This window comes from Erpetoichthys calabaricus (assembly GCF_900747795.2).
Source record: "Erpetoichthys calabaricus chromosome 1 unlocalized genomic scaffold, fErpCal1.3 SUPER_1_unloc_5, whole genome shotgun sequence".
Taxonomy (NCBI): Eukaryota; Metazoa; Chordata; class Cladistia; order Polypteriformes; family Polypteridae; genus Erpetoichthys; species Erpetoichthys calabaricus.
In genome coordinates this window covers 186,747-208,327 of record NW_026261596.1, presented here as the reverse complement: position 1 = coordinate 208,327, position 21,581 = coordinate 186,747, and the positions used below count along the sequence as shown (strand labels likewise).

The 21,581-nt window shown below is 39.4% G+C and overlaps 1 protein-coding gene across 1 annotated transcript; it reads right to left on the bottom strand.

Annotated features, from left to right (window-relative positions):
- Positions 1 to 19,184: 19,184 nt before the first annotated feature.
- Positions 19,185 to 20,592, bottom strand: LOC127526426 (uncharacterized). The gene is made up of 3 exons (XM_051921895.1): positions 20,350 to 20,592; positions 19,735 to 19,849; positions 19,185 to 19,644 (listed from the first exon to the last, which is right to left on the bottom strand). Exons 1-3 carry the CDS (start codon positions 20,576 to 20,578, stop codon positions 19,299 to 19,301), a joined length of 690 nt encoding a protein of 229 aa, XP_051777855.1. The 5' UTR covers positions 20,579 to 20,592; the 3' UTR covers positions 19,185 to 19,298.
- Between the last annotated feature and the right edge of the window lie 989 nt (positions 20,593 to 21,581).

Below are 21,581 nucleotides of genomic sequence, written 5' to 3'. Positions count from 1 at the left end.
TTTCTTGTGTGTTCCTTGTTCGTTTCATGTGGAGCTCGGGGGGTCTTGGTCACATGACTCTTCAGCCAGAGCTCCACCCCCAGGGGTATTTAAGAGGAAGCTGCTGGTGAAAGAGCTGCTCCAACACTGAGCTTTGTCCTGTCAGTGGACTGTGCTTCACATTTTGATTTTTGGGGTCCTATTTCGGCCCCTGCTTATATGAGGAGGTCCTGTCTTTAGTTTATGATTGTCAGATTTTACTCATTTCAGGTTTTTCATTTTTTGTGCCTGCCTATTTTGTAGACATTTCTTAGAGGATTTGTTGAGAATTTTGATCAAGGATCAATGCGCTGCATTATTAGTTTTTGTGCTCTTAGCTATGAACAGCTTAGGCCTGAAACAACTTTAACAGGACACCATTTATTTCATTAGAGAGGTCTCTTGCCTGCCTGTCCTTCTTACTTGCTTTGTTTTTGAGTTTCTGCAAGTCGAGCTGTGAGACGAGGTCATCATGATCTCTAAGGAAGCAAGCTGGCAAACTTTGTTTTGAGAAGTACAGGAGCCGAGCTTTTTTAAGACCAAACAAACTGCATGTAAGGCCTTTGCCTGTGTGAGTAAAGGGTAAGCTCTTAAGCTAGCGTATAAAACATCTCAGGTCGCGTTTTAAAAATATGTTGCGACCAGCTAGCTGCTGTCTTTAAAGATATTTTTAACACATCTCTGAGAGTTTCATCTGTCCCCACCTGCTTCAAGCACACAGTCATCATCCCTGTCCCAAAGAAAAATAAAGTACACTGCCCTAATGATTACCACCCAGTAGCACATGAAGTGCTGGTGTTAGAACACATCAAGGACATCATCCCTGACAGTCTGGACCCCCTCCAGTTTGCCTACCACTGCAACAGGTCCACTGAGGGTGCCATCTCTATAACACTTCACACCACCCTGTCTCATCTGGAGAACAAGATCTGTTATGCCAGGCTGCTGTTTGTAGACTACAACTCTGCATTTAACACTGTCATTCCATCCCAGCTCATCGCTAACACTCCTGGATCTGGGGCTTAGCTCTTCACTGTGCAACTGAGTACTGGACTTCCTCATCGGCAGACCTTAGCAAGTGCATATTGGTGGAAAAATCTCCTCCATCATCACCATCAACACTGGCAGGGCAGTGTGCTGAGCCCCCTGCTTTACTATCTCTACACCCATGACTGCATAGCTAAGTACAGCTCTAACACCATCTTCAAGTTTGCTGACGATACCACTGTAATAGGTCTGATCAGTGAGGACGATGAGACGGCCTACGGGGAGGAGGTCAGACTCCTGTCAGAATGGTGTCAGGACAACAACCTCACCCTCAACATTAGCAAAACTAAGGAGATGATTGTGGATTTCCGCAAACAGGTAACAGAGCACAGCCCCATCTACATCGGAGGTGAGGCTGTGGAGCAGGTCAGCAGCTTTAGGTTCCTCGGAGTCACCATCGCTGATGACCTTAAATGGTCAAGTCACACTGCGGCAGTAGTCAATTAAGCCCAAAAATGCCTCTATTTCCTCAGGAGACTGAGTAAAGCCCGGATGTCCCCCACAACCCTGTGCAGATTCTACAGGTATACTGTGGAGTCCATCCTAACAGGATGCATCACATCCTGGTACAGCAACTGCTCAGTTCAGGACTGCAGAGCTCTGCAGCGTGTGGTGAACACAGTACAGCAGATCACGGGCACACAGCTCCCTGCGATCCACACGCTGTCTCAGGAAAGTGAACCGTATCAGGCAGGACCCCAGCCACCCTGCACTGTCACTTTTCACCCTCCTCCCATCTGGGAAGCAATTAAAGTCCATTCAGACACACACCTCCAGGTTCAGGAACAGTTTCTACCCAACTGCAGTCAGACTCATGAACAATCAGTAACCTTGGGTCACCTCCACTGCTACCTGCACATATACTTCTGCCACTGTCTCTATTTATTCCTAGGATTCTGGTTTTATTTATTTACTTATTAAATTAATTTATTTATTGTGTGGGTTTTTTTTTTTGTCTATGTTCACTGCTGCATGGGCACATGCAAGCAATCATTTCATTGTACATGGTACTTGTACTTGTACACATAACAATAAAGAATTGAAATTGAAATTGAAAATATAAGTAATTAAATGGCATTTAGCAGCATCAGACCTCATCAATACCTTAGGCAATAAAATTAAAACACAATGTATTATGATATTAGTTAGTTTGAACACTATAGGGGCTTAAGAGTTGACTATTAAAATTTGGGGGACTTTTTCCTGAACATGTGCCCATGACGTAAGCAGTAGCCTGGCCTCTGTCAGACCACTGGGCAGCGGCGTGCCATGACTTAACAGTACTGCTGTCTGCGTTCACGGGCTTCTATATTAGCACACACATTTATGTTTTACAGTAGCATTTAGTTTATATGGCAGTGTTTCTTTATACAACTTTGTGATAATAATAAAAATAAGATATAGTAGCACATATGAGTGAGCATAAAGAAGCAATTGTTAAAGGCTTGTCTTTCCTCTCAAGCGTGAAGCACTGTGTCATGTCAAGGTTGTTCACAGCTTGGCCTTCATCAGTGAAGCTGTGCTCTGCCCGCTCACTGGCACAGTTATCTGTTATGTTATCCTTAGCCTTACAGGATGCTAGTTCAACAAGTAATCATTTATTGAATTATTAATCAGGCAGTCCAATTTTCATCTATGGGTCCTTCTGATCTCAACTTAATTGTTTCTCAACTTAATTGTTTCTCAACTTAATTATTAAGTTGAGAATTGATTAACAAATGAAAGGCCATCGATCTTAACAGCTCAGGATTAGGCAGTAAGAATGAAGGAAAGGGGTAATCAGGAGATTCTTATCCCCGGATGGCAAATATGTCCTGCCAGCAAAAATATCTTATGGAAAGAAGACTGTTATGGGGATGTCTACAGTGGCAAGGGTATTGTTATGAAAAGGTCTGGAACACCAGGGGCCTCATCTATAAACGGTGCGTACATACAAAAGTGTTGCGTTGGAATGTTTCCACGATCAAATCGCGATGTATAAAACCTAAACTTGGCGTAATGCTATACACATTTTCACGGTAGCTCCAACCCTGGCGTACGCAAGTTCTCTGCTCGGTTTTGCAAACTGGCGGCACCCAACGTCAAAGCAGTGGTACTGTTACTGTGTGGTTACCCTTTCTTTATTAGACCCACATCCCTGACGCGGCTTTATCATATACAATGAAACAAACTGCATATTGTTTATTAGTTTAAGGCATCTGATTGTAATTAACCTGTAACAATATAATGGTCCAGGGAATAGCCAAAGTATTCTAAATACCATAGCTGCTTTAGCATTGTTACTCTCACTGCATCTTCTTTTTCTTCTTTCAGCTGTTCCCGTTAGGGGTTGCAATAGCGGATCATCTTTTTCCATATTACTCTCACTGCACCACTCGGAGTATTTATATCACTGTATCTGAGTGGGGAATCACAGCAGCAGCTGATCGGAAAGAGAATTCTCGGTATACAGCATCAAGCACACGCTGCCTCAGCCATGCTGCCTATTGAACTGCTCTCATACGGCAAATGCTTCAGAGCCTTTCCTCGCGGTTCAGAAACAGTTTGATCCCAAGAACTACAAACGCACTCAATCAGTCCATCAAGTGCTCCTTGTAGAACTTTTTTTACTTATAAGTACAATCACCTCACTGTAAACTTGCGATACAGTTATAATATTGCACAACCTGCGCCACTTTATAAAGTGCGGATTTACACATGATGACGATACCATTTTTAAGATGAAATGCAGCAAAATATGTTTATTATATTATACATGTAAAACTTTAACTTCATTTAAATAATCTGTATTGATAATAATTAAACATATGAGGACACGGTGTCGCTGTGCTAGCAAGGATCTGGTGCTCCATTCATGGATTGTTTCTGCTTCACGCTGTATTCTTCTAAACATGTACTATGAAGATATTTCAAAGTTCCTTAAAAGTTTTGAAGAATTGGCTTTCTAAGCTTACAGATGGCTTAACGTCTATTGCAGAGCTGATTGTGTGGCGACTGGATATTTGGAGAAAGAAAAGGAAGGACAGGAATTGGAAGTAGTACGTTTGAGAGATACAGTACTGCTGCAATAAATTATTTCATTGAAGGTCGCGCATGGCATAGCAAGCATCTTCCATGAGGCAGGAACAATCACTGCGCAACTGTGTTCCAATGTTTAATAACATGCTTTAACTTGTATTATCATGAAAATTATATCAAGTATACATCTCAGTATTTTAATTATTCAGAGAGCTGTAATATCACAAATGTAATGGATTCTGTGTCCTGTCGGAGGAAGAGAAATTGCATTTAAGAAGCACATAGTGATTCACACACATAGAGCACATAGAATAACACATACAAAACAAAGCATTTAATGTGCTACTTTAGTTACGATGGGATTGAGAAACTAGTGAATTAAACGATTTTAAGATGAAGTTTATGATGTTCTACTTTACTGACAAAATAAACTATGTGATTAAAGTGGAAATTTCGAGATTAAAGTTGACATTTTGAGCTTTTTTCCCCACTGTGTCTTTCGTTTGACACTCAGACGGTGTCTTATCACAGCGACTTTGATATCTGACAACTTCTTTTTTATTTCGGGCACTGTGCTACTTTATGAACTTGAGCTTTCTGGTTTCTCCGACACGCTCTGTCACTCTATCAACTTCCTTTTGTTGTTTATACCACTTTTTCAACCAACAAATAGTACATTTCTCTTTGCCTCCACTTGATATTCGCTGAAATTCTTCTATTTTCCCCCATGCTTTTGCCATTGCCTTTTCACAAAACGCTGAGCTTAAGGGCTATTTATATTGATTTGCATATTCAAAGAGGCGTAATTCTGGGAGGAGTTGGGGCGGGACAGCAGGCGCGTGCATGTGTGTTATTTTTCACGCCGAATTTATGGATTTATGGAGTGGAAGAACGTGGAAGTTGGCGTTCGGACAGATTTACGCATCTGGATGTTTTTGTGCATACGAACATTTCCACTTTTGTGCTTATGCAATGTTATAGTGTGAATTCTATGCACGGTGTTATTCATGAGGCCCCTGGTGATTGTTATGTGTAAAGGTGCTGAGTGGGGACAACATTATGGGAAACTCTATACAGTAGATGTTGGGAAACGAGTCTAGAAGGGGGGCATTTGGAGAGAAGAATTGTAATATAGTTGGGTCTCTCTGGACACTCGGGACTCACTTCATGAACTGAGACGGCTTTATGTGCTCTGCAATTGTTTTCTATGCTGTGCAATAAAGTCTGAAATTCTGACTGCCTTTCTGAAGACTCTTCTTGTTTCTTTTGAGATTTCTCCACAACAAATTATGGCAAGTTGTGCTTGGTAACCAAGGCAACTGTCACCTGTTAACCCTCTCCTGACCAGCGTGAAGGTGAAACTTAGCAGAATGCTGTGTGTTGAGAATTCATGAAACTCCAATCTGATGAGAAACACAACCTTGCAGCAGGTGTAGATAAGTTTATTTTTAGTATATGTGATGTTGTTGAAAGCTTCTTTAAAAAGTCTTACATGGTTATTATAAAATGGTAACACTTTATAAACTAATCTACCCTTTGAATACATAAAGATTCATAATAAACAACATTTAAATGATGTCATACATTGTCACCATTTTTGTCAGTGACAGGATTTTTTGAGTATATCTGATGTTGCTGTATTCTTCGGTAAGCTGTTATTTAAATTTATCTTATATGTTCAGTACAAAATAGTAAAAGCTATAGTGCCATTTGAAAAATAACAAGAATTGATAATATGTCACATTTAAGTTTTTATGCCATTCATCCCCATTGATATTTTTTAAGCAAGAGGTCAAAGGAAAAGTAATTGTAATAAAAAATATAAGCTAAAAAAGTTGTGTTCCATAATGTTAGTCATCAGTTATGAGAAGAACTAATTCTGAAACAGTGACCCTCAAACACTAAAGCAGCACAGGGATGTTCATAATCAAGTAATACGGCACTTCAGTAAGTCCATTAAAATTATGAACAGAATCAGGGATACAGGACGGCCATGACAGAGTCCCACACCCACCAGGAATGAGTCTGACTTACTGCCAGCAATGCGAGCCAAGCTCTCGCTCTGGTGGTACAGGGGCTGAATAGACCTCAACAGCAGGCATGGGACCCCCTACTCCTGAAGCACCCCCTAAAATACCTCCTTAAAGGACACAGTCACATGTCTTTTCCAAATCCACAAAACATATGTAGACTGGTTGGGTTTACTCCTCAATAATATGCTGGCCCAGCGCTCCATGAAAAGGAGGAAATCCACATGGACCCTCCTGAATCTGAAGCTCAGTCGACAGCCAAACCCTCCTTTCCAGAACCCTGGCATAGGGTCCTGTGTGTCACTTCTGTGAAAGGACATTTTCACTAATTCACGATGTCAATTTGTGATTATCAAAATAATTACAAAACCAACTTATCAATAAGCTGTTTGTCAAGAATAAGTCAGAAAAGCGGGAATGTAAGAGGATCTAAATACCAACAAAAAATGTCAGTATGGTAGGGCCACTGAGGGGCCAAGGGGCTTTATGACAGCAGTCTTTAAGGAATATCGATTAAGGTGTAGAAGGTAAAATTATAATATATAGAAGTAATGGGACATCATAAACCAAACAAAACTGACATCACATGACTAGAAATAAATCTAAAATAAACAGGCACAAACACACCAAAGGACCGCAGTGATTCAGCTTTAAATTGTATATATTAGCATAGAAATATGATTAATGTTACACTGATGCATGTAAATATATTCTGGACAGCTGCATTTTTCAGTTCGTAGTCAGCACTTTCTTCATTTCGATATCCAACACAAAGCTTCTTCACATTGAAACTACAAGCTGGAGTCCAAATAAAGTCAAAGGACAACGTCGACAATTAGAAAGCTTCAGTTTGAGATAACGGAAATCACACAAAGCTTCATCTTCTTCCACCAATTCATGGATAAGAAACCCCCAAATAACAGAATCAGCCCCTTCTGTACCCCCTCACCACAGAAGGTGAAGTTCATCCCTTCTGACCTTTCATCAGGGGGTCACTTGGGAGTTTGAGTTTTGTGTACATTAATATTTTGTTTTTTGTCCACACATTTTTAATGTTTCATTTCATTGACCTTCTCAAATGTGTCAATGCACAATTCTGTAAAAAAGTATTTGCCCCCTCCTGATGTCCTCTATTTTGACTTCTTCATAACACTTCATTGTTTCTGATCTCCAAACATATTTAATAGAATACAAAGACATCCTGAGTAAGCACAACACTCCATTTTTAAATTATTTTTTGATTTATTGAACATAAAAAGTACACTAACATCTATATCACCCGTGTGATAAAGTAATTGCCCGTAAACTAAATACTTGGCTGTGCCACCCTCAGCGGCATCAACTGCAGTCACACAGGTCCGGTATCAGGAGGTCAGACTCTGGCATCCATGTGGAGAAATTGTGGCCCCCTCTTCTGTGAAGAATTGTTGCAATTCAGCCAAACCGTATTGCTTTTGACTATGAACTGCCTATTCAAGCTCCCACCACAACATCTCAGTGGGGTCAAAACTTTCATTTGGTGTTTTTTCATCTATCCAGAGGTGGACTTGGTCTTGTTATTCAAATTGTTGTTCTGCCACATAACTCAGTTTCAGATCACAGACTGATGACCAGACATTCACCTTCAGTATCTTCTGTCAGAGAGCTGAATTCAAGCTTCCCTCCATTTTGGCAGGTCATCCAGGCCTTGAAACAGCAAATCACCCCCCCCCCCCCCCCCCCCCCCCATCACACTACCACCACCATGATTGACTGTGGGTGTGACGTTCTCATTGTGGAAGACTGTGACAGCTTTCCTCCAGATGGAACTGGACCCATGTCTTCCATAAAGTCACACTTTTGACTCATCAGTCCACAGAACATTATCCCAAATGTTCTGAGAGTTAATCAAGGTGTCTTTTGGTAAAAATTAGATGAGCCTTCATGTTTCTCTTCTTCAGCAGTGATGTTTGTCTTGCAACTCTCCCCAGACACCATCTTAGCACAGCGTCCTTCTAATGGTGGAATCATGAACACTGACATGAACTGAGGTGAGACAATCAGACCTGCTTTGTCATGTTGAATTGTCACTGCGTCACAAGCTCATAGAGATGGATGGAGGGAGGGAGGGATGGATGGATGGATGGATGGATGGATGGATGGATGGATGGATGGATGGATGGATAGATGGATAGATAGATAGATAGATAGATAGATAGATAGATAGATAGATAGATAGATAGATAGATAGATAGATAGATAGATAGATAGATAGATAGATAGATAGATACTTTATTAATCCCCAAGAGGAAATTCCCATACTCCAGCAGCAGCATACTGATAAGAACAATATTAAATTAAAGAGTGATAACAATGCAGGTATAACAGACAATAACTTTGTATAATGTTAACATTTACCCCCCCCGGGTGGAATTGAAGAGTCGCTTAGTTTGGGGGAGGAACGATCTCCTCAGTCTGTCAGTGGAGCAGGACGGTGACAGCAGTCTGTCGCTGAAGCTGCTCCTCTGTCTGGAGATGATCCTGTTCAGTGGATGCAGTGGATTCTCCATGACTGACAGGACTCAGCTCAGTGGCCGTCGCTCCGCCACAGATGTCAAACTGTCCAGCTCTGTGCCTACGATAGAGCCTGCCTTCCTCACCAGTTTGTCCAGGCATGAGGCGTCCCTGTTCTTTATGCTGCTTCCCAAGCACACCACCGCGTAGAAGAGGGTGCTCGCCACAACCGTCTGATGTTGAAGGATGCCAGCCTTCTAAGGAAGTATAGTCGGCTCTGTCCTCTCTTGCACAGAGCATCAGTATTGGCAATCCAGTCCAATTTATCATCCAGCTGCACTCCCAGGTATTTATAGTTCTGCACCATCTACACAAAGTCACCTCTGATGATCACAGGGTCCATGAGGGGTCTGGTCCTCCTAAAATCCACCGCCAGTTCCTTGGTTTTGCTGGTGTTCAATTGTAGGTGGTTTGAGTCACACCATTTAACAAAGTCCTTGATTAGGTTCCTATACTCCTCCTCCTGCCTACTCCTGATGCAGCCCACAATAGCAATGTCATCAGCGAACTTTTGCACATGGCAGGACTCCGAGTTGTATTGGAAGTGTATAGGCTGAACAGGACCAGAGAAAGTACAGTCCCCTGCGGCGCTCCTCTGCTGCTGACCACAATGTCAGACCTGCAGTTCCCGAGACGCACATACTGAGGGCTTTCTGTAAGATAGTCTACGATTAATGCCACCAGGTATGAATCTTCTCCCATCTCTGTCAGCTTGTCCCTAAGGAGCAGAGGTTGGATGGTGTTGAAGGTGCTAGAGAAGTCCAGAAACATAATTCTTACTGCACCACTGCCACTGTCCAAGTGAGAGAGGGATCGGTGTAGCATGTAGATGATGGCATCCTCTGCTCCAACCTTCTCCTGGTATGAGAACTGCAGAGGGTGGAACTGTGGCCTCAGGTGGTGAAGCAGAAGCCTCTCCATGGTCTTCATCACATGTGACGTCAGAGTGACAGGCCGGAAGTCATTCAGCTCACTAGGACATGATACCTTTGGGACTGGGGTGATGCAAGATGTTTTGCAAACCCTCAGGACTCTCCCCTGTTCCAGACTCAGGTTGAAGATGCGCTGTAGAGGAAACCCCAGCTCCAATGCACAGGCCTTCAGCAGTCGTGGCGATACTCCATCTGGACCCACTGCTTTGCTGGCACAAAGTCTCCTCAGCTCTCTGCTTACCTGAGCTGCTGTAATTGTGGGTGGGGGGAAACTCTCTCCTATGCTGGTATCAGCAGAAGGATGGGTGGAGGGTGCAGTACTCCGAAGTGAGAGTAGGTTAGGATGGTCAAACCTGTTAAAGAAGTTGTTCATCATGTTTGCTCTCTCCACGTCTCTCTCGATGGTGGCACCTCGCTTTGAGCTGCAGTCAGTGATGATCTTCATCCCATCCCACACTTCTGTTCCAGCTTTCTTCTGTACTGCTCCTTTGCCGCCCTGAGCTGGACTCAGAGTTCCTTCTGCACGCTCTTGAGCTCATGCTGATCTCCGCCTTTAAAAGCCCTTTTCTTCTGGTTCAAAAGGCCCTTGATGTCACTTGTAATCCATGGCTTGTTGTTAGCATAGCAGCGTACTGTTCTTACTGGAACTACAATGTCCATACAGAACACTGTAAAAAGCAATTCAAGGGACCTCTAACCACCACTTAATCAAATGCATTCTATTAGGTTAAAAATTCAACTTCAATGATTTTATTAAACATTTTAATTTGAAAACATTATTTAATGTGTTGACGTGAAAGAATTATATTAGTACATATTTTAGCTTAGACTTGTAAGTAATCTGAACTCAAATTCCTTTTTTCATTTATTGAAAAACAAAATTCAAGTTCATCTAACCTAATCTAACGTTATGGCTACTTAATTTCTCTGTTTCATGAGTGGGCACGAAACTCCTCCCACTTAACATGCTGTGAGAAGATCGTAACGCCATACTGCAAGTGAAACAAACAACTACGGTGAGTGATAGAGCAGCTATTTTAATTGCTGTCAAAGGTGAATAGAACTTAATTTCTCCTTCAATAATCCTGCATTTTTATTTGCGCAATGCTGATAGGACTAGTAAAGTTACTTTACGTCTGTAGAGGTTAAGCTACGGATTCAGGCAGGCTAACGTGATGGCTGTCTAACATTAGGCAGATGAACAGGTAAAAGCTAAGTAATAGAGGAGCAATTTCAAGATAATAATTATTTACATTGCTCTAACATATAATTTACTTATTTTGCATACCCGGTTGAATAGCTCGAGTGAAATTTAGTGCCGTCCATCTTACCATATTTTCTCAACATTACTTTTTTTTTGTTCAAGCCGCTAATGATTTCTCACGTGCGTTTCAATGTTGGTTAAGGATTTTAGACGCCATACTGCCTTACTGCATGTAAGCCTATTGCCATTTTGAGAAGATACTTCATTAATTGTAATAATCTTTCTTTGACTTTACTTATTTTCCAGTTGTTAAGTTTAGAGTTTACTCCGAAGCTGTACAGCCATTTTTCTTAAAATTGCTGTTTGTTATTTTCATTTTTGTGCCTTTTTTGCAATTATTCAAAGTAGCCATTTTAATCAGGATGTATGTTAAACTCACCACCATCATCATATGTGTGTGCTTTGCCTCAACTGGATTGTAAAGTGTTCCTTTGCTTATAAAATCTGCAGGGGGGATGGAATCATTGCAATATTATAAATTTTGCCCAAGTTTGTCTTGGTCGTAAAGGTTGAATTGCATAGAACTCTTTCTGTTTGACCATAGCATCCCTAAGTATTTAGCAAAAATATTGCAGTATCAATACTTAAAGTTACTTGTTGGTTTGTCAATTACTGATTTTTCTCCTGTTTTTTTTTTCTACTTAAAATAGGTGATGCAAAGGTATTTCTCAGTTCATTAGTACTCAGAAGCTGGCTAATGCAGTGGGACTGCAAAATGTGTAAATTTGCCACCTCCTCCAAAACAGTGTTGTTAAAACATTACAGGTTATACCATAATCACAGTGGTCAACCTCTGCCTTGTCTTCACTTTGGTTGTTTTTGTTCCTTTAAAAGTTGGGGTAGTCTCAGGTCACATTTATCAAGAAATCATTCAAATCAGGAAATGGTTAAATGTGAGGAAAATGTCTCTTTTACTTGCCCGTGCTGCAATAACCATGCAATCTTCACAGAGAGAGAGTTTTTTGAACACCTTGGTCAACATCTGAAAAAACATGAGACTGTTACCTGTGTTTTCAAAAACTGCAATTTCAAAACTAACATTTATGGGACATTTTCCTCTCACAGAAGTCGTAAGCACACTCCTCACTCACTGCACAACTTCAAAGACAACCTGCTAACAAAGAATGTACGTTCTCCTAATACAGAGGATTACAGTGACTCTGTTAATCAAGATGGTGAACATTCTGATACTGGTGATTTTCAAGTTGATAACGTGAAAGAATTGCCAAACCTGATTGAAAGAAATTTGGCTTTGTTGTTGCTAAAACTAGAGAGCACTTTTAACGTATCCACCAGATGTATTGATGAGGTTGTTGAAGAATTAAATTTTATTTCTCAGTCAGCATCAGGTCCTATCATTAAAGACATTTTACAGTCTTGTCTGAACCGGCACAATTGTAAGATTGATGAGTCTATTTTGTCAGACATAGTGACAGAGATTTGTGAGACCAACCCCTTTACCAGTGCTCTGAAGAGCAGTGGTCCTCTGTCTTCTGCCTTCAAGAGAAGGGCATATTTTAAGGAACACTTTACTGTGGTGGAACCAATAGAATATGTACTTAGTAGAGAAGAAGGAAATAGCTTCCAGTATGTTCCGATTCTGAAGACACTAGGGGGCTCCGCCCCCTGCTCGCTTCGCTCGCCAACCCCTGGCGTTGGGACATGAGAAAGAGTCAGATGTATGAATTAGATATAGAATAGTGTGCAGCTTTGGATGATGCCCATAGAAATAAGAAATAGAGTGTTTGTCATATATTAATGTTTTATTGGAATATTTCTTTGTATACAACATTAGCAGTAAAGATGGTGTCTTGTCCTTGAATGAGTCTTCCTTGGCATGGATTATTTATAATTTTAACTTTAACGTCAGATGAACGGCGAACACGTGAGAAGGCAACATAAAGTTGTCCATGTCCAAAAACGGGTTCAGAGAGGTAGATGCCAACCTTGTCCATGGTTTGTCCTTGTGATTTGTTGATGGTCATGGCAAATGCAGGTTTAATGGGGAACTGTCGGCGTTTCAATGTAAAAGGTAATTCTAGCTCAGAACTTGTAAGGTCAATTCTAGGAATGAGAACAGTATTGTTAGCATGTGATCCTGTAAGAACTGTCGCTTGAATAACATTGCGTGTCATGGTGTTGACGACTAACCGTGTGCCATTGCATAAACCCTGTTTTGTGTTAAGGTTTCTTAATAGCATGATTATTGTTCCGTTTTTTAAGGGCAAGGTCGTGTTGTGGTAATCCGGCAGGGTTAATAGTGTTCAAATATTCTAAGGGGAAATTTATATGTTCATTGTCGTCATCAGAGTCAACTTTGTCTGAGCTTAGAAAGATCTGTGTCTCTCCAGGAAGTAATGAAATGACTTGGTTATTAATGTGATTAACATTAATATTTTTTGGACATAATATAGTGCGTTGTGTTAACAGGGGTATTTGGTCTAATGTGATTGCTGTTCCAAATATCTCTTTTACTAAGTCGTCTGAGATAAAGGATTGTGGAATGGAAATAATATCTGGGTGAAGTCCATCTGTAATTTGTGAGTGTACCATTTCCCAGTTGTATTAGCCAACTGTTATATTCTGGATCTGGACATCGCATGTTTTGTACCAACTGTATTGTTTTAAAGCAATGCCAATTGTCTGCATATTTTAAGGTGACTGAACAATAGCTGAGCGCATGGCATGTGGAACAATAGCTAAGCATTGTCTAAAATCTCCTCCTAATAAAAGAACTTTTCCTCCAAAGGGAATATTATTATTCATCAACGTTTGTAGAAGTTTATCAATGGTGTTGAGTAAGTGACTGGATGCCATTGTACATTCATCAATAATTATCAGTTTTGCAAGACGGATGTCTCGGGCATTGCTACTGTGAATGTTCATAGTGGATACTGATGTCTCTGTGATTGGGACCGGTATTTTGAATATTGAGTGACATGTACGACCATTATTAACAGATTTGCTGCCACTCCGGAGGATCGCAGTCACTGTTAATATGTTTCCTTTTCTGCAGTTGAACGGTTAATAGTGCTTTATTGTAAGGAGATCCACCTATGCTGACACCTATGCTGTCTAGTGTGAAGGTGTTGACGTTCACTTTAGAATATGTGGCTTTGGGTGTCACTTCTTATGGATGTGTGTGTGTGAGTGTGTGTGGGGGGGGGGGGGGGGGGGGGGGGGGTGGTGAGGATTGTTGTTGCGCGAGCGTCTTCTTTCTTTTTGTGTTCCTGTGTCTTGTTTGAATCCCCCTCTTTGTGTGTGTCCCGTCCGTTGCTTGTAGGGTCTGTGGGGTGGGCTTCGCTCGCCAACCCCTGTGTTGGGAATGACAAAGAGCGTGATGTATGAATGAGATATAGATAGTGTGACGGTGTAGATGATGCAAATAGAAAGCAAACAATAAAGTGTGTGGCACAGTGTAAAGGTTTATTGGAAAATTTCTTTGTACACGCCGTTTAAGTGTAAAAGGTAATTCCAGCTCAGAACTTGTAAGGTCAATGAAGATGGTCATTATCGTGATCAGAGTCAAGTTTGTCAGAGCTTAGAAAGAGTTGTGTCTCTCTAGGAAGTAATGGAATGACTTGGGTATTTATGTTTTCCACATTAATATTTTTTGAACATAATATAGTGCGTTGTGTTAAAAGGGGCATTTGGTCTAATGAGATTGCTGTTCCAAATCTCTCTGTAACTAAGTCGTCGCAGATAAAGGCTTGAGGAATTGTAATAATATGTGGCTGAAGTCCATCTGTATTGGTGAGTGTACCATCTCTCAGTTTTAATAAGCAATTGTTATGATCTGGTTCTGGACATCGTATCTTTTTTACTAACTGTATCTTTTGAAAGCAATGCCAATTGTCTGCGTATTTTAAGGTGCACTGAACAATAGCTGAGCGCATGGCATCTGGAAGAATAGCTAATCACTGTCTAAAATCTCCTCCTCATAAAAGAACCTTTCCTCCAAATCGAATATTATTATTCATAAACGTTTGTAGAAGTTTATGAATGGTGTTGAGTAAGTGACTTCATGCCATTGTACATTCATCAATAAATAACATTTTTTGAAGACGGATGTCACGTGCAGTGCCACCGTTAATGTTCATAGTGGATACCGATTTGTAGGATCTATGCAGTTGATAAAGATTTAACTTTCAGGTACATCGTCAGTTATAAGCTTCTGTAGATATTCAGTATATGAATGTAAAGAAGGCAGTCTAATTTGACCCTTTTGACAACAACGTGTAAATGTATAACTTGTATTGCCAGTTGTTTTCTTCAGGGAAGTGAACTGAATGACAATGATTGCAAAATGACATTCATTAATCCGAATGAATTTTCCTGGTGTATGTTTTGCTTGTGCCGTTTGAGAGGCGCGTTGTTGCATGTGTAGTATTTGGGACGTGTTGTTTTGGAGCTGTAATCGATTTGCCTGTGCTGTGTGAGAAGCCCGTTGTAGCCTTCGCTGCCATTAACGTATGTCTGAGACGGGAGGTGTTTCGTTTTGAATCCGTGCCTGTTGCGATGCAGCACTTTGATTGATAGATTGCGTCATGTGGATCTAGGATGTAGATTTGTGCATATTTGCGTTGTTGATTTGTTTCAGGGTGCACTGTTCCAATGCGATGCAGTATTTGTGCACATATGGGAAAGCAGTCCCAGACAGCAAATGGACACAGTTACAGATATGGCCCGGATATACTATAACATCAGGACCAGATCTGGCATACAGACCTGGTCCAGTGTCTTTTTGCACAACGGCCCAATACCGGCACAGATCAGGATTTTTTACCTGGGCCAGATTTAAGCCAGAGCTGGACCAGCATCAAATAATTTTGTTAAAATCCGGGCCTTTTCTGGCACACATCCGTTACAGCCCCAGACTGACTCTGTGCCAGATCTGGCCCCTTTAGAGCCAAGTTCTTAAAATTACCTGAGCTTCTAATCTGGATAAGGCAAATACTGTAGGGCTAACCTCTGCTGAAATGTTGAAAAAATGTAGATGAAATGAAATGATGATCTTGCCTTAATGAATGAGTAATACAGGGTCATCCTTCTAATATTTAATTATACCTAATTATGCCTTGGTCTATAAGAACAGCCTCAGGAAATCAAGGAATGGGCTAATCAAGGTCTCAAAAGCGTTCTACAGAGATGCTAGCTTACTTCAACTCCAGTTGCGTTGGTGGAGTATACATTTGTTGGTGGCACTTTCCAAACACATAGCATGAAAAAAAAAAAAGAAAAAAAAAAAAAAACTGCAACTCATGACATCCTTAATTTGTAGCAATATCACCTACATGCCCTGTTGAGTTAAATAGTATTTTCTTGTCCATATTCCTTCCTACATAGAATTTAAGTGTCTAGTATTAAAAGTTAAGAGAAAAATAACTGAATGACAACTTTCAGTATATAACTGGTTTATTTATTGTCATGTTATATAAACTCAATGCGTTGCATGGATCAAAAGATGTCAACATACACTACAATTCCAAACAAACATAATATATTAATATATTGAGTATTTTAACAGTTCAAATATCCAGTAACATGGTTAAAATATAAATATAAAATGAGCACATTTGCAGATAAGTGTAGGATGCAAGTACAAAAATGAAAAAATCTACCCAAAACAGTAAAACAGCAATAAACTTTACTACTAAATTGTGTTTACATCAGTCCTGATTCAGAAGGCACTGCTGCCTGCACTCTCCTGCAGCGCTCCTTGCGACCACCACCACGGTCAGATGCCAAATTGAACCACCTAATGACAAATTTATTAATGTCCACATCTGTAGCTTTGGCTGCCACATGACTCTGGCGAACTGCACCTACAGGCAAATACAGAAAAATAATTATCAGAAACATTAAATGGCAAACAGTTGCTTTAAGGCATTTCCCACTAATAGAAATGGTGAAATAAGGATTGGCACTTGCACTACTGCAGAATGACCACACAGCAAAGCTTTTTGAATACAGGAGAGGCAAAAGTTTTACTAATGATATGAAATCATTTATGCTTGATTTTAGTGAACTTTTTTAATACTGATCAATAAAGGCTATGTACAGATTGTGGACTGACCTACATACACCTTCAAGATTTTTTTTGTGGAGCAAGTGTAAAAATAATTAATATAGAAAAATTCACAACAGTTCAATTGTAAGGTTGAATTAATTTTGCAGTTTTTCTTATTCTTTACTTATTATTATTTGGGGTTGTGGATAAAAATAGTACAATTAACTCATTTTAAATACATGACTCTGTTTTAAATAAATGCGTAAAAACCAGAAACCCTCTCCTAATGATCTTTCTTAATATAGAGGAAACTCCAAGTACTCCTAAGAATGTGGCAGGAGTTTCAGGAGGAGCAGAAGGTGTTAGAGAGAGACCAGGAAAATTCTTTTATTTAATAATTGCTATTTTCCAGAAATCTGTAATATTTAGGGTCTATCTTAAAATAATATGTCATGTCATTTTCTAACCTGCTTAATTCAGACCAGGGTCAGGGAGGGCTGGAGCCTTCCCAGCTAGCTTTGGGGCACATTCAGGAACAAACCCTGGACAGGACACCAGTCCATCGCAGGGTGAACACACACAAAGGCCATTTTACAATATACTGAACCTGTATGCCTTTGGACAGTGGGTGGAAACCAGAGCAGACACAGGAAGAACATGCAAACTCTATACAGAGAGGACCCAGGAGGCAAACCCTGGTCTCCTTACTGCAAGGCAGCAGCACTACCACTGAGCCAACAAAGGCATAAAATGTAATATCTTAATACAATTAGACTAATTTCATATAATTGGATTTGTTGATACTTACGCATAATTAGAGTTTTGGTTGCCATTTGACTGAAGGCCCGTTTTTCATTCACTCCCTTCCAGTTTATCTTTTTTGCAACATCATCTCCAAAAATATGTGAAAGAATATTCCAAGTGACACGCTTGGTATCTTGTCCTCCAATAGATGCCAGTACAGAAATCTACAAGGACAAAAGATAATATACAAGCAGTGGCTTTAGAATTTAAACACTAAAATATATGCAGAAACGGCATCAATTCTCACTCTGAAGCACATGTCTTTTGACTTTGATGTGATGATTGGCATTCTGACAAATATTGTTCAAAAGTTACACTTTCCAAATTAAAGTTAATGTTAACCATAATATTAACTGTAATTCAATCCAGTAGACATTAATTTTGTAATAATAAGAATATAACAAAGGAAGCACAAAATTCATGGATTGTAATGTTCAGAAAGCTCAAATGACATAATTTATATTTGCAACTCTTGTTATTGTACAAGGAAGTTTTCTTGTAACTGTAGAGCTATTAAATATTTTGCTAAACATAGTCCCTTACACAATAAACATCCTGTAACAGATAACCCACCTAACAGCTAAAACAACTATATTACTGCAAATTTGGGATGACACTTATATAAATACTACAGCTTTATGCAAGCAATGGTTAAACTGTTCTTCTTGTATTTTAAATAATATATATATATATATATATATATATATATATATATATATATATATATATATTATATATATTTTTTTCAGACTTCACATGGGCATTGTGTGCAAAATACACAGTACTCCCCTGAGAAAAATAATTACTAAAGAAAAAAAAAGAAAATGCAGACTTATTTCAGACATTCTACCCATGTCGTGTCATACTTTAAAACTAGTTTATTTAGAAACAAAATATTTTTCCATTGAGAAGTAACTTTGATTTGACAGTTTCTCATGTTGCCTATGATTAGCATATAATGTGAAGATTTGGTCTCGTCCTATTATGTACAAAAAAAATTAGCAATTGTTTAAAATTATGACACAAAATGCAAGTGAATATTTTAAATTAAACAAAATCAGAAAGAGAACAAAGTCTAGCTTTACAGTCCATACCATGTTCTTTTTCTTCAAAGCATTGGTTGGTTGTTTCAACCAGGCTTCAAAATCATCCACTTCCTCCAATGATTGTAAAGGAAACTGGACCTCCTCAGGCATATCAGCTGAGCATTCAAGGTTTAGCCGCCCAGATAGTGAACTAATCATGACAGCCAATTGTGACAGCTGGTGCTTCACATGTTCAAGCAATGTGAGGATATGAAGATCTGCAGCTGAAAAATAAATACCAACAAAATATAAAAATGATACTTTTCATTTGAATACTTAGTTCTTTATTGGAAAATGCAATGAATCCTACCCCTGCACTTTGGAGCAAACACAACTCTCATACACGTTAAAAGCACATCCTTTGGAACATATAAAATTTGACATTTTAAAAACCAAAACACTAAAAATTAAGGAATATACTGGCACAAAATGAACATGACAACAAATACCATAACATATCTAATAACTTGTTGACTTATGCTCCGATATGTTCAAAAGGTTGTTGAATATGTGAAACAAGTACAATCAATAGTCCGATCATAACTTACCAGTGCAAGGTATTGGTTCTGTTCCACATCGACCCACTCTGTAAGTAGGCCCGAAGAGTTCAGAAGTGTTTTGCATTTTTGGAAGGTTCCTGGAAATTTGTTGAGATGTATTTTCAGAGAGCAATAGTGACTGGTAAGGAGGTGGCACCTGAAGCGAAGAATGTGGTGGTGAGCGACAAGGTAAAGGTGGTGATGGTACCTGAGGTGCAGAATGTGGGGATAATGTGCGAGGTCCAGTTGACTGTTGAGGTTTTGAAGATCTTGTCAAGGGAACTTTTGTTTTCTTAGCCAAGTCTTCATGTTCACTTTCATAGTCAGTGTCACCATAGTAGTGGCTGTTTACAGAAGATTGAATGTGCATATATTACTCAAAACAAAGGTTTCATACATTCAACAAAACACAGGTGAAGTTGAATCAAACTTACATTGGTTTAGTTGCTCTTTTCATGCTGCCTATATCCTCCTCACCATCTGTATCCAATTCTGAAGTTTGACAAATCAAAGACTTCTTCATCCCTTGCCATGCAGACATGTAATCTCCTAAAAGCATTTCAAAAAGTTAATGTCAGGTGATGTAAACAATGTGCAATATAACATTATCACTTCTGTGATTTTTTGAAATCACTACTACCTAGGCCCCATTTACACCTAGCATTCACATATTTTCTTTTTTTGTAATCGCATCACAATTTGATAGCATTTAACCACCAAAGTGAAACTAGGAAAAATTGTAAAGAGACCTACATGAGAAAGTAAGATTGAGTTTCAATTTGGATAAATGCAATCACTAGAGATGCATGTTAATGAAAGGTGTGAATTGGGCCCTGATTTCTCATGAACACTAGTATGAAGGTTGTTGGAAAAGAGGCCTGGAGACAGCGAAAAATCACATGATTACAACATGAAAATAAGACTTTAGACAAATGTTTGTTGCTTTTCTATATAAAAAAAAAATGAACATCAAGAAACTAATATTTTACAGCAATATTTCTCTGGTGAAAGGGATTAAGTTGGGGACATATCTTGAACATTTCAATTACCGTAGGACTTTAGTACTCTAACATCGTGCTTGGTCCAGTCTGGGCCTGGTTCCTCAGCATATCTTGCTGCTTTGTTGAGTCTTTGATCGCTCTTATAATTTGGCCAAAAGGTTGTGCCATCACTGTACCAATTCTGTGGTATAACAGACACAGATTTTTGTTCATCTATAAACTGAACTACCAGAAACATCCTGCAGAAGAAAAAAAAGACAGTGTTCAAAATAAACATAATATTTACATGTTGCACACAAAATGCATTACCCAAACAGCAGGTGAAACCACCTAGCACATCCTCACCCCTGATTTTAATAAAAACAAGAATGCTTTTTTAACTATTGATGAAAGGTAAGCTTTATTTGGTAGTTTGCAATGTGCCGCAAGTTTATCCATTAGCCACTGAAAAAAATTGTTTATACACAAATGAAAATGATATATAACAAAGTACAATGTGAAGCGTATAAATGCATCAACAGTAGAGTGAAAAAGGGCTCAACGTACTTACAAAATGTAATCGTGATTCCATCTGTGCTGACTAATGAACAAGTAGAACAATCAAACATGCTATTTACATAAAATAACTCTGATTTAATATTTTTGAGAATGAAGTAAAGGTATCGCCACAGAACCTCCTCTGTGGGGCAGAACTATGCACTTTTGACTGATGGCGGACACATTTTCATACTTGATTGTTTCAGATATCTGAGAAATGCAATATATATTTAGGAAATCTGACTTAAATGGGTAGGTAAAAAAGACAGACTTCTTTAAGAACACCTTGTACACAACATAGACATCTTCACTGGATTCAACAATATTGTATATCATGCACACATCATCGCCTATCATGAAGACATTATCTGCTGTTGAAACTTTAATAACCCATTGTTCACAACGCATTTGACGGTACTGTCCAAGTACAAAAAGTCCATCTGGAACTGGTCCAACATAATGGGGTTTTTCCAAAGACTTTGACACCAGACCAGTGGGTGTGCAAGCAGTTTGCTCAGACAGTCTTCGGACAATCTGAGCAAGTGGACGTTCAGGCTTTCTCACAAGTTTCTTAAGTTTTTGAAGGTGGTTTTCATAAGGGAAAGATGAAAAGCAGTCTAAAGAACCATGCCGCTGTACATCCAGAGGAAGATGGACTAAACAATGTACATTGTATACAAGCTGATCTTTGCCATAAATCTCACCAAAATGGTCACAAACGTTTGAAGCAATGTTTGAGCATA